Below are 27,366 nucleotides of genomic sequence, written 5' to 3'. Positions count from 1 at the left end.
TGACACAGATTATACAAAAGTGCAATTTTATTTACACTTATTTTACATCTGAATGACTGAGCAACCAGATGATCTACCTGGAAAATAACTGTAATTTAATGGGGTTGGGAAATAGGACTTTTTTATATAAAATGTCTGGGTCCTTGGTTGAGATTCTGCTTTGATTTTTTTTTTTTTTTAAGGTGAGGGGGAATAAATCTTTGAAGATTTACATGGAAAAATGCATAGGATAATGTTTTTTTCTTCTCTCTCTCTTTTTTTTTTTTTTTTTTACAATACTTTGGCTTTTGGTTACAGGCTTCTGTGCTTCCTTCAGAAGAGTACAAAAGTATTTTGGCCAGTGCTCATTCTAGTGAAATGTTGTAATTGATTTCCCATGCTTGATAACTTTAACTTCTTGTGTTTCAGAGCTGTGAAAATTATCTGAAGTAGAATGGAAGCTTCAGTAATATTACCCATTCTGAAGAAAAAATTGGCTTTTCTTTCAGGTACAGTTTCTGTTTTCCTCAGTTGGTTCCTCCCTGCATAATTTGGATGGGATTTTTAGGTGGTTACTTGTATTTGCTGGATGTATTTAACAGAAATATATTGTTGGTTAGCACTTTGTCATATTTCAAAAAGATCTCTGAAACTTTTAAGCTAGTAGCCAAGCTATTGCTGTTGGCATTTAGCACTTGTTTTTGCTGTAGCCTATAACTCAACCCACAAAGTTGATGCCATGAAGTTTCAGTTCATATATAAAAGAATGGTGATTTAGCAGACATCCAAGAATAATACCTTCTGGGTTTCTTAAAGTGGTTTTAGAAATAGAGTGAATATTTTCAGGACTTTCTGTAGAAAATTTTTCTTTCCTTTTCACCCCTGTCTTTTCTCCAATATGGGAATGGATGGAGGCGGAATTAGCCATGCACTGCAACATTTTGATTATTGCCAAGCAGTTAATTCAGGCAAGGCTGGAATTATCATTGTATTTATTAAAACTTCCTGAATCTTGGGTTGAAGGTAACTTTCTCTCCTCCCAATATTGGAGAAAAACAAAAGGGAATACTTCAAATGATAAGTGACATTCTCTTGCTGAAGTCACTGCTGTCATAGGTAGATGTGTTAGTTCTTGGTGTTTGACTGTCTCTAGGGTAGGTAGAGAACTTGCAGAACACTTCTCAGTTTCACAAATTGACAAGTGTTCCCATAAATAAATACTCTTCTGGTGTAGTTTATTTTAGGTAGTCTAGCCTGCTCCAGTTACTTGAAGTGAAATCTGTGCCTTTTGTTAATAGAATTTGTTTTGCTTTGAATTTGACTGCTGTCCCCAGCAACTGCAAATCAAACAATTCCTGTTTAAAAACCAAACAAAACCCAAAACTCCGCTTACATTAAAGACTGGGACAGTGGGCAATTTCTTCCGCAGTAACAGCAGATGCATAGTATGTTGGTTCAGCATTATACCACAAGGGGAAGTTCTTTAACTAGAGTCCATTTTCAGTTTGCTGTTAAAGCTGCCTGATCCATTTCGAAATATAGATGTCCTTAGTGGGACGTAATTTATTGAGTGGCAGTTTAAATGCTAGGAACCTTTTTGAACCTACATACTTCTAAGTAGGTTTGACCTTTTGGGAATTGTGTAGTATTAATTGATCCTTTAATTTAAGGAATGGTAAAGATTCATGCAGCAATTCTTTTAAGTGTTCTTCAGTGTAAGTAAAGGAACCTGGCAGTGAAATCAATTCATCACGTCTCTTTAAAGCAATTTTGTTCCATATAGTTTCATAAATAAAACATATTAATGATTAAAAGCAAATACTCAGAAAATCATATTTTAGGAAAACGTTCTCCAGTGTTTATGTGTTGAAGTCTCTTGTCATTTTTGAGTTAAATTGGTACAAACAATGTTGGCCTTGCCTTCTTTTTCTGGAAGCAAAACAGAGTGGTTTCTAATGGAGCAGTGTCTCCTCAAATTTGGCATCCATGGCTGTGTAGCTTCCATGTTGGTAGGACATTATAAATATCAGGGGGGGAAAAAAGGCAAGCTGCTGACCTGGCAAAAAACCGGAACCATGACTTTGGTGCAAAATGAATTAAAAGTATCTTTTTTGTGATGCTAAAAAAGATTCTGTGTCTAGTTGCGTGAAAGGGCTTCAAGTACCAGTTCTAAACTTTCATTAGTTAAACTCTGTTTAACACTTGAGTCTTTAAAGTTTGTGTAAACAAAACATGAACTACTATTAATAGTTAGTGACTTCTCTGGGGGTTGGTGTTTGTCTCATGAACCCAGAAGTAACTTTCAATAAAACTAGTCTCTTCCAGTTATGAATCAGCTATGGTAAGACTACCTTGCTATAAATGCAAGAAGAATACATGTTTTTCTGCAAACCTTTCCTTCCCCAGCAATGTATATATTAATTAAAATGAATAACTTTAATGCTTCACTCATGAGTTCATGGGTAGAGGGGGAGAGGGAGCATCAGATACCATTCTTAGAATACATTATCCAGTACAGTTCTGAGCTGCTGCCATGGCTCATGCAGTTTTGGACCCTGGAAGTTGGTTCGAGGCAAACCTTCTACTGTTCCCTGTAGAAATACATTCATAACCTCTTGTATTCTTACTTTTCCTATCACAGGCTCACTCAGTTGGATCACAAACTTCTGTCTAGTCTGTGTGTTTAATCTTCGTTGATACTTGTGGCAGTGTTTTCTTGCTTCTCTGCTCCAGTAGTTTTTCATAGTTCTTCCATTTTATAACGTGTAACCCATTATTGAACTTGGCTGTTGCAAATTTTGTTTTCAATGAATTTGTTTTCGATATTCCTAAAAACTGCTACCCTCCCGTCTCTGAGGATTTCCTTGTGCATAAGGAAAGACCAAACGATGCGTGAACACTTAAGGAATGGCTTTCTTATTTTAATGTTTTAGTCGTGTTGAGAGATGGTAGCTAACAAGCTACCGTTGAATCAGTATGGCTTCTGAAGTATTTTTGTACATCCGCAAACTTGCCATTTTCGTATTTTTTGGATTTAATGTGCACTCACTAAGCAGTGTAGCAAGTAGGGAGAAATTATTTTTTCACTCCAAGTGTACAGATGAGAACAAATGTCCAGTTTTTAAAGCATTGAGGTGTTTTTCCTTCCTTTTTTCTCTTGCTTCCTCACTCCAATTTTCAGGCTTTCTGACATTCAGAAACAGGGAATGGTAGACAATCTGTAAGTAACTGTTGCTTTAAACTGTGACTCCCTCTTAGTCTCTGCAGGAAGGATCTATAATTTGTCCTTTCTCATATAGCACCACTCTTCAATTCTTCTGTTTAGAAATATAGCTATTAAAAAGTGCATTGGTGTTTTCCAGCAACAATTCTTCCCTAAAAAAAGAGAAAGGGAGGCTGACACAACTATTGCAATGGACCACTTAAAGCCATAGGTCCTTTATGAGTGTATCGGTAGATCTTTAATACTCTTTGGGGAGGTCGCATAGCTTTGGAAACAAGGAAAAAACTTACTGCAATTAAGATGCCAACATGTGTTGTGTAAACAAACAGCGTGTTTTTTTTTTATTATCCTGCTGGCATCTCTAATGGATGGGGGGAATTCTTACCAAATTATGTCAATGTATGCCTCTGCGAGCATTACTGTGTTGGGCTCATGCACTTTGTCTTATTTCTGCACAGCTGTTACTATTCTGTAAAAAGTTCCTACTGATTACATAGAACTTCAGTTCTAGCGATGTTAAGTAACTTTATGAAGCAAAAGCGTGATTTAATGGCTTTACCCATGTGAATAACACACTTAAATTGAGAATAAAGGTGTTCTTTCTCAGGTTATGGAAATCTACTTTGCTTCTTTTTCGGCCCAAATAAAGCTGAGATTATCTTTGTACAGTTCTTCTAAACTGTGGAGAAAATGGTTTAGTAACTGCCTCCTACATGTACTTAAATGGCTCTTTTTTTAATAGAATAGCTAATATGTTAAAACTTATTCTAAAAAATAGTACTGAATAAAATTGAAAAGGCTTTCAGCCTTAGTTTAAAAAAAAAAAAAATACTCAAGGATTGAAAAAACCACCCCCAAACATTAAGACGACTGAAGTTGTGGCTTAATAAGCTATACACTCAAGCACCGTATCCTTCTGGAGTATGTTTGGATTCATTAATGTTCTTCCCTTCATGTGCAAATTCCCTTCCCCACTTCTCAGACTTCCCCTCCTGTTTCCCCTACCAAAAAAACCCCCCAAAATATTTGATTGGGTTTTGAGATTAAGATTCCTCTTCTTTTTGCTGGTTATGGACATTAAAAGATTCAAGGGCAGAGAGGGGAAAAAAAAAGTAGCTAAGTTGGCTTGCTCAAAATGGTAAATACATGAACTAGATGAGTTGCTCCGAATTAAGTGGAAAGATGTGTCACAGCTACTTTTTCCACTTTTGCTTTATCCTCTGAATGAGTTAACAGCCATTTAGGGCAAATGTTTTGGTCTCAAGGCATTCTGCCTTCGAAAGATCGCTGTGGTGCCCCTGTACTTGGAGATGTGGTGATAACCAGAGTCAGCTGCATACCTGACTTCCCCCACCCTACAGCACTTGCCGATTGACTCTTTCAGGGAGCTGTGCCAGTGTTTATTTTTCATGCAATCTTCTTGTATTCAGTGGATTTGTCTTCAATTCCAATTTAAGCTATGAGTAAGGACCTAGTCCAAATCCATTTTGAAAACTGCTTCATACTTGTGTAACTCAAAAGTCAACCTTTTAGAAGAAAGACCAGAAGAGAAAACTTAAGCTTTTTTTAAAGATTTTTTTTTTTGTTAAACTGTGCCTTTCCAGAGACCTTCTTGAGAGCCTGTAGTCAAAACCAGCCCAAACCACAGTTGTAGAACAGTCTACTTAAATGCGGCACATCAGTGTCACCTAACACTTGATCTTACTGGATCTTGTAACGGACGTATAAATGTGAGGCCAGCTCTTTCAATATTTTTGTTGCTGATGCTGTTTGTGTAACTTGTACTAGAAGGGTTTGAAAATGCATATGAACATTAAAGCAACTAGTTGGAAATATTTATCTTGATTGTGAGGTGACTGTTATGTGTTTGTAAGTAGGTCTGGAAATCTTAACGTGTTTGACTGAACTACCAGTTTAGAGTAGGTGCCATGGGCAGCCTGTGTGGTACAAGACGCTCCTTTGCATGGTCAATGGTTCTAGGAAGTGGTGTGTTCTGGTTGGAGCTGCTGGATGCATACTCACCTTGGAAGCTTACCAGGTTTCTCACACGCTGGTAGGGTAGAATGTCTAGGAGATACTTTTTAACATTGTAATCTAGATATGTAAAAATAATGCATCTGGAAAACTTGATTTGTGTTGTTTATGTTGAAAGTACTTAGATGAAAGACTACGATAGCTACAGGTGTGGTCTATGCTCTGAAGCCTTGGTGATACCTTAAATATTAATGTGGTGAATGAATCCTCACAACTGAGAGGTGAAATGTCAGTTGTGATTTTCACAGCAACTTTAAAGATTACTTTTGTGATGTATTTTGAGACCACATAACTACAAAGTATTTCTTTTACCTTAAAGCCATCATACTACAGTTCTAATCATTCTTTCCCCCTGAAATAGGAGGGAAAGACAGAAGAAGTGGCCTCATCCTGACCATTCCATTATGCCTTGAACAGACAAGTATGGACGAGCTGAGTGTCACACTAGACTACCTTCTAAGTATCCCAAGGTGATTTCAAAGGCATTCTGTTCAGGCTGCCTTCTTTTTCAGTCGTGGAAGGGATCTTTTTATTGTTTTTATTTGCTTTTCAATACCCAATGAATTTTACATATATGTTTGTTTAAAATGTGATAACTGTCTGAGTTAGAAACATACATCCCAATAAAGTAAGGGATATCTACTAAGGCTTGCATATGTGCTTTTATTCTGTATATCTGGCTTTGGTTTTTTTGTCTTATGTATTTCCTCACTCGTTTCTTGGGATATCTTTGGTAATTTCTTTTTAATGACAATGCACTTAAATTACTATGTAAATTAATAAGCCATTCTAATGAAACTCCTAAGCTTGCACAGGTAGTGTTGCCCAAAGTAGTAAAAAAGCTTCCTTCTCTTTCTTTCTTTGCTATGTGCCTAACCTTTGTTGCTTGTAGTGCTTAAGTGTGCAGTGAGTTTAAAAACATATGAAGTCTTACTGAAGTTAATGAGCAATTTAAATGTTTAACGTTAAGATACTGCTTAAGTCTGCTGAGTGACTTGAGTATCCTGACATCCAGACCTTGCTGTAAAATCATTGTTGATTAAGTTCTGTGCATGTAACCCTGCAAGCTTATAGTGACAGTACTTGGTCCTAGCTTGGTTGACTGCATTTTCTTCTGAAGATCCAGAGATCAATCTTTATCGTAGCTTTGTTTTGTTCTCTAGTGCCACTGAGCTAAAAAGAAAAAAAGGCTCTCAAATAAATGCTTACTTTGTATCCCTTTAAATTCCTCTTCTGGAAACAGAGGAACAATGGTATAACTAAAGACTGTTTAGTGTACTTATTACAACCTATAAATGTTTTTAAAACATAATTAATGATCCAATTTTTTTTGTAGTTAAGACTGTTTAAAAAAATTCTGATTGAGGAGGGAGAAGCAAAGAATAAATTCAGATTGCTTACAAGTAAAACGTCAATAGGTATATGAGTATATTGCACAACACTTTAGTCGTGGAAGTTTTAGGGGTTTTCAAACAGCTTGTTGTCTTTTGTAAAGTGATGAAAATCCCAAACGGTCATCCATGCAAGTCATCTCATTGACTTAAGGACTTGGCTGTATTTGTGGAACAGATGCAGGCATTGTTCTTCTAGCAAGCATTAATTATTCCACAGTCTCATCCTGGTGTATATGTTTACATATATTAATGTAAAAATAACTGTCTGAAAATTTAACCAAAGTACTCATTGTACTCCGTACAAACTGGGAAATCTGTTGGAAAGTAAAGTTCAATGTTCCCACATCTAATGTTCTGTTTGTCAGTTGTGGAAAAAATGAACTCTCTTTTATGGTGGGAGTGTGGAAAAATCATTGTCGTTTTTGTTTGCATGTTGCTTTTTAGTGGGAAATGCAAACTTTTTGGCATAAGGCTTGCCTTTTTTGTTCTAGAAAGACTTGCTGAACAGTGTTTGAAAAATGGAGGGGTGTGGGGAGGCATGTTGTCCCAAACCCAGATAGCTGTCCAAGAAACATTAGTGTTACTTTTTCCCCCAAGTTCTATGTGTAAGGTAACCTAATATGTTTAACTTCTAATTCAGTTGTGCATGACATATGTTGTAACTATAACAGTATGGAAATATGCGTTCTAGCATTGATGGATAGCTGTGTCCAAAATTTGAGAGGCATGACTGTTTATTGTATCTTGGGTAAGATTTCTTTGGGGTGTATGTGGGGGAATATCTGTGTCTGAAGCTTTCCTAAAACATCAGACAACTTATTTTTAGTGGTTAAGTGTACTGTTATGCCTTTCTTTGACGCTATTTAAAATTCTTGGATTCTGAAGAGGGCTTGTCAGAATCCAAGGAAAATAAAAGTAGCAATATTATGCTATTGCCTGTGCATACTAAAGTTTGCTTCCTATGTTGTGTTCTCTGTATTGTGGCTCAAATTGCCATGTGTGTGGTGGATTTTTTTAATTTTAACTTTTATAGAAACATTTGTGTTTGTGTTGGCTGAATTTTTCAGAAGTGGTAGCTTACTTTTCAATTTGGTTGTTTGAGTGTTTTGGTTTTTAATAGGTTTAGCAGTAGAGAAGAGCAGATGCTGATAGTGCTAGATTCCAGTGAGCCTACAGAAGCCGTGACTCAAGATGCTATAGTAACACTATTCATATTCTTAAAAGTAGTGGTAATGTGCCATTTGAGTTCATTCTGATTAAACATTGCATGCATAAGGCCTGAATGTTCAGAGTGCTTGCAGAAAAATCATGTGTGTGATCTTAGAGGTTCCTTTGTGAAAGGAACATCCAAAAGTATGTATGGATTGGCAGCCAACTTTGTAATTTTTTCCTAAGTAGACTAGTAAGTTGTCTTTTTTCCCTTTTTTAAAATTCCAAGATAAATTGTCTTCCAGCCCTACCTGATGAAGTTCAGCTTAAATGTGAAATGACAGTTAAATTTCTTGGTGTGAAACGTAATGCTTACTCTTACATGCAGGTTTCTTTGGTTTTTTGTAAGCTAAGGAGATCACAGAAACAGCTTTGTCTTGTAATTGTGGATTTGGGTGCTAAGGTTTACACAATGCTTTTCTACCTCATGTAAATGTCATGGGTTTTAGCTACTTATAACTATGCCAGACACAAAAATTTCAACCTGAGACATGATATCTAATCTGGTAAGTAATGCTAAAATTATGAGCTCGCTTCCATGTCCTCTTCTGGCTGCTGTGCTAGTGTGAGAAGGTAATGCTTACCAACTGTTGGTGATATCCAGAAGTTGCTGCCACATTGAAGACTGCCCAGCTGTTGTTGTGAGCACCTTGTTGCCAGCTTCAGGTAGAAATGAGCTGGAAAGGTCTCTGGGAATGCACGGAGTGAGGAAAGTGTTCACTGTTTGCTCCCATTTGGTACGTCAGCAGAAGTACCTTTTGAATTTTTGGCTTTGCAGCTAACTTTTCAGCAGGTTTTTTGCAGCATACACAGACTCAAACCTCATTAGAAGAAAGAGCGATTATGCCAGTCTAAAATACTTTCTTGTAGATCCATATGCAAAGTCCCTGTCCCTGTAAAGGCTTTTTGCGCACTGCAATTTCTAGTGTGTTTGTTCAGGAAAAAAATGTAAGCATGTTTAGATGGCTTCCTGCTTGGACATGCATCAAGTGATGTGTAGCTATATCCTCAAATTTGTGCCAATTCACAAGTAACCTTGTCAAAACTGACATCACTTTGTGTTAAGAAACTGTAAATCAGCCTATCCTTTTTTTTTTTGTGAAGTTTATGGTTATGAAACTTTTTCAGAGTTGCTAAAGTTTAAATAAATGCATGTATTATGAAATACACTTCAGTGTTACTGAAAAATTGTAATTTGGAATAGCTGTTAATATGCTTGAGCATTAAAATTTGAAATTCTTACTCAATGTGTAAACTTAAGGCTTGTAAGACAGTATTTTTATAAGTAAAATCATGTTTCATTTTACTTTTTGGTAGAGTTAAAATCCAAAGTCATTGACATGACACTTGTTCCTGAATTTTATTTTTTAAGTGTTTTTCTTCTTTTAGTGAGAAGTGTAAAGCTAGAGGATTTACTGTGATAGTGGATGGCAGAAAATCTCAATGGAACGTGGTAAAGACAGTTGTGTTGATGCTACAGGTAAATGAATTTTTATATGTTCATAGTTGACTGATTAGTTTTATAGATGTAAAGGCAATAGCTGTGGTGTTAGAGACAATAATTTCTTTATTGAGAAATTGACAATTTATGGCCTTTTAAAATCACAAAATGTGGTTCTGTGACAGAGTTCTGTGCAGGAAGAAACAATCTGAAAAGTGGATGATACACCTCACTCAAGTGAGGGACAAATTCATTACATGCTGAGACACACAGTTGTAGACCTCTTCCTAAAACAGAGTTTTATTTAAAAAAAAAAATACAGAAATATATTCCTGGCATCATCAACTGTGAGTAGCAGGGATGTCTGCAGGGCAACAGTTCACACCGGTAGTGCAGCTGAGCAGGTTCTGATGCAGTATTGCAGTACTACTTGGTTTCCATTGGAATTGGCTATAGTTGATTTTGTTGTGTATAATAGTCCCAATTACAAGTTATATTCTGGATGCTGTACAAAGTAGGAGAAGAAAAAAAAAAGGGCCAATTACCAATTAAAGAAGTTCATAACAATTTATTATTTTAGCTTTTCAGAACTGTGGGGTTACAATAAAGTCTTATTTCTGCTAAACAGCGTAGGTTGTTTTCTTTCTTGGTGGTCGAAGAAGATGCAAGATAGAGTACTCCAGATAGATTCGAGAACTTGGACTACTGCCTTTCTTACTACACAGATGACTTCTCTTTATCAGAGCAGTTTTCCTCTCAGACATAGATGAACCCTCAGAAAGTGTGTCAAATACAAATAATTGCGTTTTATTGTCCTGCTGTCTCACAGCCGCTCCTGGGTTTTTAAGTCTGTTTGAAGGTGTCTTCACCTATTCTTTGACTAAGGTGGCATTTCTATTACTAGAGTTATAGTGATTGGCTCCACTACGTTCTGATGATGATCTTGACCGAGCTTTCACTTCAGCTAATGTGCAGTTGTGACGTTTAGTGGGAACTTAAGCTAGTGGGGAAGGTAGCTATTTGCCCATGCTCAGAAGCCTGCAGAAACATAAGCTGTACATCTGTATCTTTAATTTGAGAAGGAAGCAATAAAGATGATTTTCCTATGTAAACTAATCACTTGGTCAGAGCACTTGAGATTCTCTCTGCTTGGACAACATGTAGTTCTCAAAGGTGCTGGTTGGTCATCAAACAGATGCTTCCATGTTAAAATTGTCTACTTTCTAAATAGTTTTTGCATATTCATTAAAATGGTGTGAGAATGAAATACCTGTTTTTGTCCATGCTATGATTTCTGAGTTGGATGTACTTAACTTTTTCAGAATTATATTTTTATAAATAAAAAGAGGTATTTGAAGAGAAATCCCATGGATTGTGTTGCCTTTATCAGTGCTGTGATTATCTAACTGTTGCTTATTGCTATAGTTGACTTGGGAGTAATCAAGAGTCTCTGTTCCTTGATCTACATTCAATGTCACAACATAAAATCAACTTGGTAGATGAAATTACTGGTTTAGTCTGAGGAATATTTTCCTGGTAATAGTTTTATGAATTAATAGGATGAAGTGTTAATATTAAGCCCTTTCATGCTAGTCTAAGCAATAGGTACTAGAGAAGTATAGGATATAACAGTGATGTGATTTAATAACAAAATATACAACTCTCTTCTAACTTTGATTACTGTTTTATTCTACGTAACAAATGACATTGTTGGAGAGCTTTGTCCTTAACTTTTTTTTTAAGAAATGCTATAAGTAAAATTAAGTCTATAATAATATATTATATATTATAATATAATATAAAAGCCAATAATTCATGCTTTTCTGTACTGATGTAGCATGGACTAATGGTTAGGCCTCAGGGCTAAAGTAAAGTAAAGAGGTTAGATTTTCTTTTCAGTTCTGACACAATTTTGTTACGAAATTTAATGCACTCTACTACAAAGCAGGATGGAGCCAACGTGATATAGATGCAGCAGACTTATTCTGTCTGTAAATTTTAAGTTCTTGAATAGATGATGACATGTAAGTGGAATTCAGTTCTGTGGTAAATGAAGGTTTAATCTTGAATATTTTCTTCATTTGTTTTGCAGAATGTTGTTCCAGCTGAGGTGTCACTTGTTTGTGTAGTAAAGCCAGATGAATTTTGGGATAAGAAGGTTACGCATTTCTGTTTTTGGAAAGAGAAAGACAGACTGGGCTTTGAGGTATGTAGAACTTTTGTCCACTTCAGTCAAAAATGACATTTCTGGTATTTTATTTCTAGAATAATTGGATTAAAATCAATGTTTCTGTTAATAGTTATATTCCAGATGCTTTGTGGATGTCCTTAATAAACTGTGGCCTTTTAACTTTTTCCTCCTTTAATAGGAATATTAAATTAAGTAGGTCTCAAATTACAAATGTGTGGCATTTAATTCTCGGCTCAGCAAGAGGATAAAGCTGTTTGAGATATATATTGTGGATGTTTTAAGTAAGAAACTGTTGTACAGGGTTTAGTGTGAATTTTTTTCATGACTTCTGTAATAAACTGTAGAGATACATGTTGTATGGTGTCACTAAATCAGTAGTAGCCATTTTGAAGAACATCTTGTTGCTGTTGCATGCATCTTTTCTCATTTTTTGAGTTCTTTGTTAGTAGCAAAGGTTATAGGTACTTCAGTTTGCTGAATATGAGCTGATACTGTTCTCAGCTAGTGAGGCAGAGTGTGTACAAGAGATTACACACTAATATTAGGAGTTCCATTCTTTTATCTTTTTGGGAGGTTAATGGAAACTTTAATTTTTCCTATTTTTAAAAAACTACGTGTATCATCAATCTTTCCAATAATTTTTGAAGCTGATCTTGTTTGAACTACAAGAGGCTTGCAGTGCTCACCATACTAAAATGTCTACTTGTTTTGTACAACGCTCTTAGAGAGCATCTTTTTTGTGAAGGAGATTGAATAGAAAAGCATTTTGCAGCCTTGTCCTATGCTGTGTAATTCTTTCTGAAGGTAAGATTATAACGTTCTTGAATATTCCTGTAGAAAACTTAGTTCAGGGAAAATGGGAATTGGAAGGTGGCAGCTGAAAGGTTATGTAACTGCTAAATAATATAAACCTAAAGACTCTGTCATCCGGATATAATACCAGTAATGCATATGAATATTGTCAAGTCCTGTATCTGACTTTACCTGGAATAGGTGGTTTCATTTTTAAAAACAGTTCCTGCATGTGAAAGTGCTCTGAAGGAGTGTGGGGGTAAGGGGTAAGATTCCTATTGTCAATCAAATGACCAAACCTGTTTCGTGGTTTTTTTTTTTTAACCTGCTTTAAGATTCCTTTTATTATGTTACTTCATTTGTTTTTGTACTCTGCTTTAGAGCCTTGTAAGTAAGGAAATCCTGCACATTTACGTTCAGGTTCTTTATATGACAGATGAAGATCTTATTTTCTTTCTGAGTAGTTCTTTAAAGACAGATTTGAAAAGTAGCCAAAGTTCAGCAGAACAATCCAAAGAATCTCTGAACAGCCACTTGTGTGTTTGAAGTCTGCAGCCAGCAAGATATTCACTAGTAAAGGTAGTGAAGTGCCTGAGATTTTGCTGCTGGAAGTGGTTCCAACTATGATAATCTTGTGACTTGCATTACAATTAAACTGTCTTGGGTTTCACAGATGCCTGCCTGTCCCTTCGCCTGAATCCCTTGAGGAGACTGGCAAGGTGGTGTGGTCGAAGTATTTTTCCATCTTGAAGTTCAGCATGTAGCAACTCAGTCATAGCTTCTTTCATCAAAAACATGAGTATGGTTGTGTCCACCTTTATATAAACTAGCCTATTGTTTGGAGCACATCCACGATGAGAATTAAGAAAGACTGAACCAACCATCTGTACTCAAAAAGATAATTTAAGAGCTTGTGTTTAGAAAGTGACTTATGTTTGCAATATTCAGTCTCACACAGATGCTTTTAGGACATGTGTTAAACACCAGAGTCCAGAGAGTGGCAGTAATAACGGTGACCTGAAATTTTGATCTAAAATTTCCTTAAATTAATAGTTCTGAAGTTTTAGGAAGAAGGAAATAGAGGTATATGTTTGCATGAAATGCATCTTTAATATCAAAATATGTCAATTGTAAGAAAAGTAGTCAGTGATGTATCATTTTACAGGAAAAATAATCATAGCATTAAAATACAGCAGTTGTTTCCTAGGCAGGAGGAAAGCTTCAATTTGTTCCCTAATGCCTCCTTGTATCTTGGCTTGATGCATGGGCAGATCAGAAGTTTGTATGAGTAGAGGACAATAATAGGTAATTGCTGAATTCTCATTTTGGTTGATAGGTGTTTGCTCTTGAGTTTCCCTTCCACCTGATTTAGGAACACTGAAACAGAGTGAGACTGCTTGCTTGCACGAGGGACTACCATCAGCTTTGGGGCAGTTGTCATCTAACTGAAGTTGGATAATGAGCATCTGTGGTATAAAGTTGCTATAGATGTTTCTAGAGAGACTGTGTGATACAATCCTAGCTCATGGCTTTTCCTTGCTTCTTGCACTTTCTTGGGTTTTTGGGGGTTTTTTTGGTGTGGTTTTTTTCTGAGCAATAACTCATATTCTTTAATGGCATTCTTCATTAAAGGACAGAGAAAGGTGAGAGAACAATAGAAAAATCTTGTGCTTTCCCAGATAAAGAAGAATAGCCCTTGGTGTTAAGCAAGCCTTTGTTTTTCACCATTCATTAACTCTTGGTTACCTGTTTACGTGATTGTGATGAGGCAAACTGGCTCAGCAAAAATGACCCACCTTGTCTATGCTCCAAATAATATTTGTGTTAGAGACAGTAGTATGTCTTTGTTTTATTGCTGGTATGAGTGCAGAGCACTGATAAGGCTCTGGAAGCCTCTAACTCATGCACATATCTACAGCTGCATAATTGTCTATTACTGGCAGTAAAAACAAAGCAACACCCAACTTGTGTTTGGGATCACGGGTTAGATTTGCATAACTATTAGGAAAATCCAAGATTGCTTTTGCACCAATGAAATAAATATGATCTAAAAATTTAAAGGAAGGTATGATATCTTTTTATTCACTTGAGAGTGTAATCTAATTTTATTTGAAGTAAGTACTATGTGACTGATTTCCAGTTTCTCATGGGGCATCACCTCTATGTCCTATTTCCTGCCACCTGGTCTGTTTTTAATACCTTGCTTAATATTGCCATATGAAGCCATTAATCACAATGCCTTCCTTTCTGTTCAAAGGCAGAGATCCTCTGCTTCAGAGTGAGATGTGGTGGTGATGAGTTGCAAAGTGCTGAAAGTAAATGTGGGAATGAGATCAAAAGGCTACTGGGTGGATAAGTATAAAGAGGTGGGCTGATTCAGCTGAGTAAAAGCGCATATCCTTATTCCTGGTTAGTATTAGTGTTGGTTTTGGACCTGTCTCAGGTCAATTCCCATTCATCCTCCATCAGAGCTTGCCTCTGTACCTTTATTCCTCCCTAAAATATTTATTAGCAACCGGTTCATGTGTTCATTGCAGCAGTTTTTTCTGGTCCTGTGCCCATGCTTCATAACAGGAGAGTTGTCTTAATTGTTCCAAGGGTGTCTTTCAGCTGACATGTTGCATATGTTACACTGTAATACTGAAAACTGTTAATGTTTTTAATTGAATGAAGAACGAGGTTTGAATATAAAAATTTCTAACTGTGTTTTGGAGGGTTGGGAGATGTTGCTTTTTGCTTTTTTAACAACGTAATCTACATGATGATGTGAAACAAATCACGCTGTTAGTAGCTGTAGTTGTGTTGCATTTGATTGTGAGCTTTTCATGTGAAGATAACTAGGATAACTGGAGGAAAATTGTGCCATAAAAGTAGAAGAAATGTACAAGTTTGTACACAATGCAAAGTTACCTATGGACTGGTAGGGGTTTTTTTGTGTATGCCATTTATTATTTAAGGGACTGGGAGGAAAAATAATTTCTGAGCCTGGTTTAGAGATTAGATTAGTGCTTTGAAAATCAGTTTGTTGAAAGCAGGGAGGAAGAAAGTGTGCTTGCTGTTCTTATCCTTGTGGAAATCTTGGAGCAAAATTTAAAAGTTCGCTTAGGATTGTGAGGTAAGAAATCCAGGGTTTTTAAAAGAAAGAGAAAGGAAAAAAAGGTGGTAAACTACTCTGTGAACAAGTTGGAAAAATCAGAGTATGTAGCAAAAGGATCCTGATAGTTCTCAAGTCCAAAGTCTGAGTAGTCCTAAATGATTCACACTTGCACTGTAGCAGCTAACAACTCTAAGTCTCTAGTAACAGTGTCAGAAATTTCTTATGATAGTGTATCAGCAGAATTTGCTCTTTCCAGATTTTTCCAAATCTCAGGACTCTACTGTCAAGTCATCAATATACAGAGTAGTACAGAAACCTAAAAATCACATATTTCTGCAAATTTCCTGCATATCAATCTGTTTATGGTCCATATACTTGCATATCATAATTGCTCTGAAAGAAATATTAGGTAGCTGACTTGTCTTTTTCCATGTTATGTAGCTGAAAAATAGCTTGTAATTTGTTTGAAAGTGTAGGAATGTTTAAGAAAAAACTGAAAAGGCTAAATCCAGTGTGATTAGACCACATTTTTTCATATAAATCCCCAATTCAAGTAAAGAAACTCCTGTCTAAGTCAGTGGTACATACCTAAGTAGGTATATACCTTCTCTAAACTAATGGTCTTTATTCTGAAAATGATTAAATGCCTGTTATGTGGTTATAGCAATCCTTAATGTTACAAAATACAGAAATGCCCACCACAAACCATTTTTATATGTGCTTTTTTTTTGGTGCCATTGAAAACACACCGTAGTGCAGAACTTCCCACTGTGTTACTACAAGAGGTTTTTATACTGTACTTGTTTTTTGAAATTAACTATTATTACTACATGTATCCTTCTATCTTAGCTCTTGGCATTCTATTTGTAAGCTAATTGTGGCACAATCATCCCCAATTTACCTTTTAAGAATAATGCTAATAAGCAGAGTATTGCTCGACAGAATGAATAACACTTTGTAGGATATCTTTAATTTTTGTATCACATCTTCCAGTCCAGTGTTTTAATACTGAGGCACCAAAATTTGTAGCTTTCATAGACTTTCCCAAAACTGCATATGGAAGCTCCAATTTTTAATCAAACTTACGTTTATTTAAATGCATCTCTCTTCATCTGCATGTGTCTTTGCGGCTGTTTTAACACCAGAGGTGATGGGTGCTTTCTTTTAAAAATCTGGACCAGATCCCGGAGTTGTCCCTGTGGAGCTGGAGTACATAAGCCTGCATTTATATCACGTTCGAAATTCGGTCCTAAACAAGGGTGTGTTGGAAAATAGTGGGTTGTGCGTGCCTATTTAGTTTCTTCTTCAGGACTGAAAAAAGACAGTGCTAATTATTATCATGGACCCCGGAGGGGAAGGTCAATGAGTGGGCAAAACCATGAGTGCTCAGAATGAAGGAGGCAGTTACTTGGAGCAGAGTTGACAGTCTAGCATATATCTAATTCTGCTAAATGCTCTTGGGTTTCTAGCATGCCAGATTTCTGTGTGATACTGTCCAGATAAATATTTAACTTGTGTTTTTTGGTGTAATGTTAAAGCAAATGATCATTGCATAGATTAGTGTTCCATATTAACAAGTAACACTCTGTCCTACTCAGTGTTTAATCAAACAGTGTTTCAAAAAATAGATTGAAATATTTATCATCAAACAATAGGATTCTTCTTGGGAAGAGAAAGTCTTTGCTTTAGAGTTCTGTGGCAATGAATCACTGTCAGACCAGATATATGGGCAGCTATGTTTTGTCTGTTAAAAGTGCCATAGTTATTCTTGACAAATCACTAGGCAAATAGTTGAGGGCTGTATTTAAGTTTTTCCAGCAGCTGAGTTTGCTGGAGAGTAAGCACAGCTAATGTTCAAAAAACACAAATGTTGAAGATGAATCTAATGGTGCTTTAGAAAACAATTTGGATTCACACTTAATTAAAAAAAAAAATTGCTGTTTATTTTGTAGAAAATCTACCTTCAGTGTAATGTGAAAAATGAATGTAGGCATTCTTTGGTTCGGATTTCCACACGGGCTGAAGTACAAACTTATTCTTGCAAAATCTCTGCCTTGTTCATTGAAGCTTTCCCCGTGTTTTTCCAAAGCTGTTTGGATATGTAAGCTGCTGTCATAACAAATCATCAAGAATCAATCCTCTGAGAAAACAGCATTAATATTGAGCCCAAAGGACTTTATCAAAATTCAGCATTTTATACCTATCAACCAGGCTGGGAGAGAGAAAGAGCTATCTGGGCTTCCCAGTGTTTCTTGGCAGAATTTTTGGGAGATGAACGAAACCCCCTCTGCTTAGGCCTGTTTGAATGAGTTTGTCCAAGGTTACCAATCGGTGATGAGAAAAGTATCATCAGCTTTTAGCATGCTTTATTACTGTTCTTTTTTTAAAAGTATCTTAGGAATGAACGATTCTTAGGGTCCAGTAAGTAAGTGGAAAAAAAGCGCTAAATACCTTGATGCTAGTTTATTAAAATTAGTAAATGAGGCAGTGATAGTCTGTTCATATTGAGTAAATACCTTAATATATTCCTAGAGTAGCTACATTTGTAGTCAGTTACATTGCATTGCAACAAATAGGAGCAGATAACTTAAATATTATATATATTATTGTATGCATAAATGTTCTTGCCATTAGTTGCATTTCTGTCACTTTTACTTAACATCAAACAGCTAATACTGTGTATAATATACACATTCAATTATTCTTAGAATATTTTTCTTTTTCTAAAGATGCATATAATCTCATGACTTGTATCACTTGGCACCCATGTGATCATGAGTGTTACTTAAGTGAGAAACTGGGGCACGTGTTGATAATGCACTTTCAGCCCTTGTAAGTGTTTCAGTAGTTGGGCACACCTGGTCAGAATTCTTTGCAAACAATTGTGAACTTGATCAGACTTTTTAGTTGTTGGATATTAGGTTGTTTGAAGTGTAAAAAACCAAAACAAACAGACTAACAAATTATAAACAGTATAGACAGGTGTATGTAATGAATTATTTTCTTCATTTTCCTAAATTATTTTGTCAGGCTTGGCTTTTTTCCGTTCTGTGAAATTCAGTGTATTTTTAGGTTTACACTGTTGTGTAAATGTCAGTTAATAATAAATATTTTTTCTAAGAGATTACACCAATTATTCTAACTAAATCTGATTTTTAAGACCTTTTAACTCCTGAGATTAAAAATAGGATTTAGTCACCTTACAGTCCTTCTATACCTATTTCGCAAGATAAGTTTTTGCTCTGATAATACATGTAGAATATTGCCATCCAATTTGTTTAGATGATTTTCTTAATTTATCACAGAACTGGAATGTATTACTCATTCATACCAATCTTAAGAAGATTAATACAGATATTTACTTCTCTCAGAAGATCACGTGCTTAGATTTCACTTGTTTAACTTTTCTGTTTTTAAACGGACATTTATGTTGTGTTCTTTTGGAAAGTAATTGCTCCTTTTCAGATTCAGTAGTGTGGCTGCTGTGATATTACACACACCTTGTTGCTGAAATTTTACACCATCCTGTCTTCCAGTAGCACCTGGGTTTGACTCTGACATTTGCACTGGAGAGCTTTTTCATTTCTTCCCTCAAGAAAGAAAGTTCAAACGGATGTGTTTAACTTTTGGGGAGCACTTTTACATGTCCTGTAGAATATCCAGAATTCCCCTCTGATCTTGGCATCTGCCTCTATCTTGTTGCAGATGATCAATGAAAATAATTGCAAAAAAACAACAAATGACACAGAGGTCAACTTTGTACACACAGTATTCAGAGCTCTCTTACTATGAAAGATGAGTGTTAGTGGCACTGTCGCATGGGTCAAAATCATGTTACTAGGAGAAATAACTGTAGTCTCACTTCTGAGAAATAAGGGAATTCTGCAGTTGAAGCACAAGACTTTGCCGTACTTGTTTTGGTGGTTTTGGTTTTGGGTTTTTTTTCTTGTTTGGCAGTTCTTAAAGTTGTTTTGGTTTTATTCAAAAATACAGCACTTACACTCCTCCCAAAGCACAGTTCTGAGTTATATCTGCAAAGGCTCTCACAATGTTTTAGCAGGCCGATACTGTACAAAGGAAGTTTGCTGATCAGAGTAGAGCAATGAGACCTGCTACCACTCTTCTAGGTTTTAAAAAGAACTGAGTACAGCTGATGATGATAGGGGCTCTGGTCGGTAGCAAACAGGACATATTTGAAACCTACTGCCACTGTCATCGTATTACCTGTCACTCTTGTTGGAAGCGGGGGGATCAAGTGTGAAGGGAAGCAAAGATCTAAGGATTCAATAATAATAAATGAAGTAGTGAAAGGCAAAACCCTTGAGGTAATTTTAAGGAGAAAACCTGTACATTTAAGATGGGTCTTCTGTCTTTCAGTGTCTGCAGGAACATGGAGCTGGACTAGAAGTAAAAGGCTCTTTCTGCATATTCTTGTCCCCTGCAAGAACATGTGCATAATCTGACTGGTTCTCAAAATTGTCTCCATTTGTGCTTGTTTTTCTTTCTGGATATATATTATCAATAAGTCTGCCTACATAGAGGTGTTTTTTCCACAGGAGTTATTCCAGGCGTAGGATATCACGTATCAATTCAAACTGTGCTGCCAGCTTTTGCTTTGGGTTTATATGAATAAAGGTTGAGCCAGGAGTCTCTAGAATGGAGAAATGAAGGGAAGAGTTTAGTCTTCTCACCAGCAGTGTTCTCCTCCTTTATTTCCTGAAGTAGTTGAACTAGATTTGTCTCCCGGGCAAATAACGTTGGCTTCTAAGCATATGAAGATTTGAATTTGACTACTTGGGGGAAGAGTGTGGTTGATCCAACTCTTGCTGAGCATATTTGCGCAGTAAACGCAGGCACTTAACTTATACGGCACAAACTCACCTCTGGGACTGAAAGTATTGCAAGAGAGTGATAAAAATACTAACTGCTTTGCAGTATGATATCCTGCTACTATATTAACTAAAAGTAGATCACGTGGTATATGACTTAATCAAGAAGCATCAGCTACCACTAACAAAACAGATATCCAAGAAACATGTTTCTTTCTCCTATTGTAAATAGACTTGATGGTACAGATGATGCTCTTGCAGGATTATGCATGATACATACACTGCATACCAAAATTACTGGTCTGTTTTAGGCCTGTGTTAATTGCAACCAGCTGTACTTTGTTTAAACATTTAGCAGTACAAGGGTCACTTTCTGTGAGCAGATCTTTCTGTGATTCAGTACCTCTGGACACACTTAGCACAACTTCTCAGATACTTAAGGGAAAATAAGCAGTACTTAGAGGTGTACCCAACATTTCTTATTGTTGCAGGTTATTTTAGTATCTGCTAACAAGCTGACTCGATACATAGAACCATGCCAACTAACAGAAGATTTTGGAGGAACTCTCACCTATGATCACATGGACTGGTTGAATAAAAGGCTGGTTAGTTTTTTTTTTTTTTTTCAAATGTCCCATTCTTGAGCCATGAATTTTTATTTGTGTAGGAACTGCTAAGTGTATAGAAATTGTCATATGTGTAGTAGTGCAGCTCAAATGCATGAATAGTTTTACAATAACCAACACTGGATTTGCTCAAGGGATGAGAAAGCTTATATAATCAATTTGTTGAACCAACACGTTCGTTAACGAAGCTCTTTTGTAGATCCTCACTCTAGAAGAGCCTGAGTGTATGGTATAGTTGCTACAAAGGGAAATTGTTTGGCTGCTGATAGGAGAAGTCAAAACGGAGGAAGTATTTGGACCTGCAGATCTTCCGAGGTTACCTCTTTGGCCTTGGTTCCTGTAGACTGAGAGTCAGGTTTTAAGCCTCTGTCAGTGCAGTTTCCCCAGTAGACAGAGAGATGCAGTAAATGTCTAGGAGCAAATACATCCCTGAATTGTTAATAGACACAAATTGCTTAAGCATCTGTTGGTGTGCATAGCACTCTAGAATGCTTTTAATCTGTTCTTCATTGATACTTGTTTTGCAGTTACTTAAACTGAATTTTTAAAACAATATTTAATCTTCTGTGGAACAGTATGTTCCTCTCCTGTGCAATTTATTCTTAAAATGAGTATCTCCAGGTGGGATCCTGGACAAGGAATACACCAGTGTGTCCCAACTGCAACTGCCCAAAGCCTTCAAACATACTCTGCAGCCAATCTTACAGTAGTACTTCCCCCTCAAGAAATCTGAGGGCTTAAACCATGTCTACCATGTTTCTTTTTTGATGTATCTCAGCAAATTGTGTGTTCAGACCCAAGGGCTGAGCAAGCATCGTCTGCTGTGCAGCTTTTTTCTACTGGTCTTTGCATGGCCTTTATGTGTGCATAGATTAGGGCAAGGCAGCTTGTTTCTTCTCTGCCTGAGACTGAGTGTGCCTGGACACAGGGGATGGAAGGGAAATCTATTATTTTCATTGTAATTTATTTTTGTCTGGTATATACAAATCTGGCTTCTCAATCCTGCATTCATAAAATTCATGAGGGCAGTACTTCTCTAGCTGGGACTTTTGCTTTATATTTGGTTCAGATGACAACTGAAAATTTTTGTCCTGTCCCTCCCCTCCTGTGTCATTTAATTTGTTATGTATATTAATGAAGAACCTCCTCCATTGCAACTCCTGTATTCTGAAACTAGACAAGAGAGCAGAAATGTTGCTTAAGGTACTAGCTGTAAAATAGTTTATAGCTGTTTATGGATTTTTTTTCTTCCTTTTGTAACAACTGAATTTAGCTTGTATTTTATAAACTACTCTTTTATAAATTGACTCTTAAAAGCTGTCCACTTCATGTCCTTTTTGGTTTCCCTGAAATTTAAGTAGTCCTAGATAGATTAAGGAATGTTCATCTGCAAGCTATTGATTAATAATTTATTAACACCAAAAAGACCTGAAAGTTATTGTGCATGTCACTTACGGCACCTGATCATGCTCAATTCTGTCAAAAAACAAAAACATCCCCCAAAAAAACAACCCTCAGAAGTCAGGTACAGAGGAATTGTCTGAATGTACCCGTGTCTGATTATACAAGCCTTGTTATCTGAGATCAAAAGCCCCTATATTCAAGGAAACTGATGAGGGTATTTCTATATAATACAACTTTCGTTTAGCTTAGTTATTCATTATAATATAGCCCATATTAGTAGTGATTAAAAGATGGGATCTTCACAGAGTTGATTATTTTGATCCGTTCAAGTCAGCTGTCAGATGTTTGTGTAACATGCCTTGATTCTCTAGCATTATTCTTAAGATTTATTTAAAGGCTTAAATGAAGATGTAGAATAAATATATTCATAAGAACTTCCAGGTTTTGCAGAAATCTCAAAATTTTTCCGTATTTCAGAATTCAGTCCATCTTTATATTCAGTGTAACATTCGCTATCTCCCTAAGGAATCTTGGTGCTCTTAAGTGCTCCCTGAACAAAACTTTGGTTTTTCTGCTCTTTCTACCCTGCCATCTGTATGTTGGGAGGTAATTACTCTGCATAAAGATTGAGGTATACAAACAGAACTAGTGGATAAATTTGCACTGAGGCCTTCAATACTGCCGCTTATATGATTTTACTTTCTTAAATTAAAACCTGCCTCTTATTTAGGTATTTGAAAAGTTCACGAAAGAATCAACATCCTTACTGGATGAGCTTGCTCTAATTAACAATGGAAGTGATAAAGGAACTCAAGAAAAAGAGAGGTGCGTGATCAGCTTTTTGAAGTAAATGCTTTTGGATTATAAAATTTAATTTGGAATTCCAATGTTATTGAAAAAGATTATATGCCTTAAATATTTTGAAATGTGTAAAGAAATTCTGAAAGTTTATAATGTAGACTACACAATTCATCAGTAATTCATCAGTGTGTGTGTGTAGTGGATGCTCATTTGGCTATTGCTCATTTGGCTAATGCAGCTGCACTTCTGTTTTAATACAATGAGTTGAAAAAGTGAGGGCTTTACTGAGTGAGAAGAAACATAGAGTCTCCTAACAGCATCAGGTAGCTCTGGTCTTAGTTGAAGTTTTTAGTGCCACTGTAATACAAATTATTAATAGTGACTTTGTTACTCTAATTATTAAATTTATTACTATTAATAATGTGTTTGTTTACTTTATTCAAGATCAGTAGATTTGAACTTCCTTCCATCAGTTGATCCTGAGACGGTATTACAGACAGGTATAGTAAGTTGAAAAATGATAATGTTGGTCGATAAAGTAACATTACTTGTTTTTAAGTCCCATGTGAAAGCACAGAGGGCACAATAATTATCTTAGCTATCATCGCAGTGTAACAAACTTATCAATTAATGTCATCTTTGTTGGGTTAAAAAAAGTGATGTTAACAAACAAATGGAAGAACTCCAAATGTGTCTTTTTAAATATAGTTTTTAATAATCCTGATAACATCTTTGCAGTATTACCATAATTAATGCATTTAATTTTGAGAATTCATTGTTTCTAGATGTCAATATGTTGGCCTTATAGCATGAATGTGTCTCAGTAGCCACCAAATGGTTACAATACAGACAGCATTTCCCCCACACAATTCTGGTAATTAGCATCAGCCTAGTTCTGAGATGACCATCTGTAAAAGTGAAGCATACAGTCTTCTGACTCTTTGCTGCTTAGACTCTCCCTTTAGCATTGAACAATTTGGTGTTCTTTGATTGAAATGGGCGCTTTTTTTAAGGTAAATTTCCTATTGACAATAAAGTGTAGTAGACTGTTGATTTGGACTAGAAATTTGCTTAAAGATTGGTGCCTTTCTAGAATAGGAAGTAATGCATAGTGTTAGATGGTGGTCAGTCAGAGTGCTCAGAATCCTTACCTTATAGCCTCCTACAAACTAATGTGTGAATCCCATGTAATATTTTCCACACAGAACTACTGGCTTTACATACCCTCTGTGTAAAATTTTAGCTTCTTTAGATATGGGATAATACTATTCGAGTTAAAAGGGGAAACAATAGTTCCTTGCTGTGGTCTTTGAAGTTTTTAGAATATGAACTGTCTGTAGATGCTGTTTCTAGATTTTAGTCTAATTGTGTCTCCTCCTCTAAAGGTAAGATTTTTGGACAAAACAACACTTCAGTTTTGTGTAAGCAGGTGGCTCCCAAGAACATGAATTTATATGCTTTCTCTGTTTTCTTAATTATGGCACAATGAATTTTTTTGAGTGATGAAATTTAACTTTCATTAAGTCATGGGAGTTCCTAAGAGGCAACCTTTCTCTTTGTTAGATGCACTGTATTGAAAGTTTGAGAATAAAAAGTTAAACTCTCTCCAATTAAACTTTCACATCTCTTAAGGGTAAATATGAACAAACTGAGGTTTTGGATAAAAAGGCATCTGTTTTCTGTAGTTACAAGTACTGTTGCTTTCACAAGCTTCAAATCCACATATATAGTTCTTAGAATTTGGTAAGAATCCAGTTTAAAAAAATGTTTTTACATTGAAAATGTTAACCCTTTGCTGCTGAAACCATACAATAAAAATTCAAAATTATCCCAGTAGAACCATGACCTCTAAAAGCCTTTAAGTCTGTTTGCTCTGCATCTGTGCCTATCTGTATAGTACGGATGAAATCCAAAATGTTTGTTTCTGTAGTATGACAGGATGTATTTGATTTCTTAAGACATGTTCATTTCACAATAATATATGCTGAGTGATTTAAAGTTGCTTGCTGCAATCTCCAAAGCCTTTGGTATTTTGTTTGTCTAGGTAATACCACTTGAATTTAGAGTCTATATTTCTGCATTTTCCTTGAGGTATTAAAATTACTATTCTAGTGGTATTTTTTTTCCTTTTAGTGAACTGGCGTGTTATCACTTTAAGACCTGCAGAAATTGGCAGATTTTCACTTCTACACCAACATTTCTTTAGTGACCAAATGCTGTTGTATTTGTTAACTTGTTCATTGAGCTTTTGGGGAACAAATTGATGAACTCTGTTTACTGGTATTATGGTGTTTACATCCTGAAAACTTTACCACAACTTAACAATAACATCCTTCAAACAATTTAAACAGAGGATTAAATAGTCAAAACATATTATTTTTGCATATATGAAAGTTGGTGCACTCTAGAGACTCTGTACCCTGATAATGGTGCTTAGGAGCACAAAGAAAAAGGTGAGAAACATGATTTAAAAAAATATTTGATCAAAATACTTAGTATTCAGCTCCACACTTTATATGAAAGTTTTGTACTTGCTATAAAAATCCTGAAAAACAGCAGAGAAATTATATGCTCAATCTGTTAGTGCTTGTAGATCATTCATTTAATCTAAGAACATGAATTGTTTGAGAGAGATGCTTTGGATCCGACACAGTGTTTTGAAGTAAACCAGAATATTTATAGCTGTTTCAGGCTCCGGATTGTGTTTTGCAATTGTTTATTTACATTAATCAATACTATTGTCAATATGGATGTTAGTCACAGTATCTCTTTTCTATATCTAAAATATACCACATGATTTCTACCCTATTTTATAACTGACACAACCCCACAAACTGTAGCCAGTGCTCTGCATGAAATGGTATCATTAAATGTGCCCAATGTAATGAAAGGCCATTAGTTGCAAAAAGGTACCACCAGATGGTCTAAAAGCAGGCATGCTTACTAATAATTTTTGTGCCTGTTTTTTGAATCTAAATTAACTACATTGTTATATGTATTCTTAAAGGTCACGAGTTACTATCTGAGTTACAACAGCGTCGATTCAATGGTTCAGATGGAGGGGTATCCTGGTCTCCAATGGATGATGAACTACTTGCTCAGCCACAGGTCATGAAGCTACTAGACTCACTCAGAGAGCAATACACCCGCTATCAGGAAGTTTGCAGACAACGTAGCAAGCGCACGCAACTAGAGGAGATTCAGCAGAAGGTAATGCAGGTAAGCTGGAGTCATTCTTTAATACTATGAGGTGAAGGTTTGAGCTCGAGTCCCAGACTGTGTTTCTTACAAAACTAAGAATCAGAGGTGAGACCTTCATGCCTCCTTTCACTCCTCAAACTGCAATGTGCTAGTTTCACTTGACACTTTACGTTGTGGCTACCACAAGTGACTTTCCAAAGGCTGTTCTGATACTTGGACGTGATTAGAAAAGTGCTCTCTTGCTATCACGCTGAAGAACCTTTGCATTGTCCCTTTGTTGCATACTGAGGCAGTGTACCCCTACATCGTCGGAGGGTCAAATGCGTAACCTGTTAGCAAAGAGAGGAACATTCACAATCAAGACACATTTGACTGTGGTTTTGGTTGAGAGTTGGAAACCTTCCCCTGCCCACGTTGTTTTAAGTTTCTGTTACTGAAGATAAGCCATTATTTATTACTTTGTCTAGTGCTTACAAAGTGAATACTAGTCTAGTGCTTTAGTGAATACAAAACTTCCTAATCAATTGTGTGTTAAAGGTCATAACAAATTGGTTTGGTCTTTTGGAAACAGGCATGTAATGAGCACTTTCAACATTTTCTCAGTAGACCCTCAGTTGAGAAAATCAAGGAAATTGAGTTAATTTATTCCTCTTGTGTTTATTACTTGAAATTAGATTTATGTTTTTAAGCTTCTGTATAGTTTGAATGTGAAGAAAATGGAATGGATATTGCTTCTAACCTTTCAGCATTGACACTTCTAATGCATGAGGAGTGCAAATCAAGTACTTGCACTTCACAGTGTTCCAGGTATGGGTAAAGGTAAAAACTAATCAATCTTGTTATTTCTAGCAGTGAAAATATAAATCTACTGAGGAAATAACTTTCACTTATGTAGTCATTCAGATTATTATAAAAAAATGAAAAAAGTAAATGTTATATTTTGTTATGTTGAACTGGAAATAAGAAAAACATTTGAGATTAAAATCGTACTATATAGAACATATTAGCATGGCCATGAGTATAATCAGGTGAGACTGACTTTTTTCCTGTGTTCAAGTTACAGTGGTTGAACCAGGTGTGCTGATTGAAATGAGATTTATAATGTACTTTGGCAACCCGATATTGTTAATACATTTAAATACACT

The 27,366-nt window shown here is 36.0% G+C and overlaps 1 protein-coding gene across 1 annotated transcript; it reads left to right on the top strand.

Moving 5' to 3' along the window:
- Positions 1–408: 408 nt before the first annotated feature.
- Positions 409–26,269, top strand: LOC104624647 (SEC14 domain and spectrin repeat-containing protein 1-like). The gene is made up of 8 exons (XM_010292077.1): positions 409–488; positions 5,598–5,706; positions 9,229–9,319; positions 11,373–11,486; positions 20,681–20,794; positions 22,950–23,044; positions 23,465–23,520; positions 26,028–26,269. The coding sequence occupies exons 1-8, from the start codon at positions 434–436 to the stop codon at positions 26,267–26,269; spliced, it is 876 nt and encodes a 291-aa protein (XP_010290379.1). The 5' UTR covers positions 409–433.
- The last annotated feature ends 1,097 nt before the right edge of the window (positions 26,270–27,366 follow it).

This window comes from Phaethon lepturus, unplaced genomic scaffold, assembly GCF_000687285.1.
Source record: "Phaethon lepturus isolate BGI_N335 unplaced genomic scaffold, ASM68728v1 scaffold548, whole genome shotgun sequence".
Lineage (NCBI taxonomy): Eukaryota > Metazoa > Chordata > Aves > Phaethontiformes > Phaethontidae > Phaethon > Phaethon lepturus.
The sequence above is the reverse complement of the archived record's forward strand: the minus strand, read 5'-3'. Positions and strand labels throughout refer to the sequence as shown.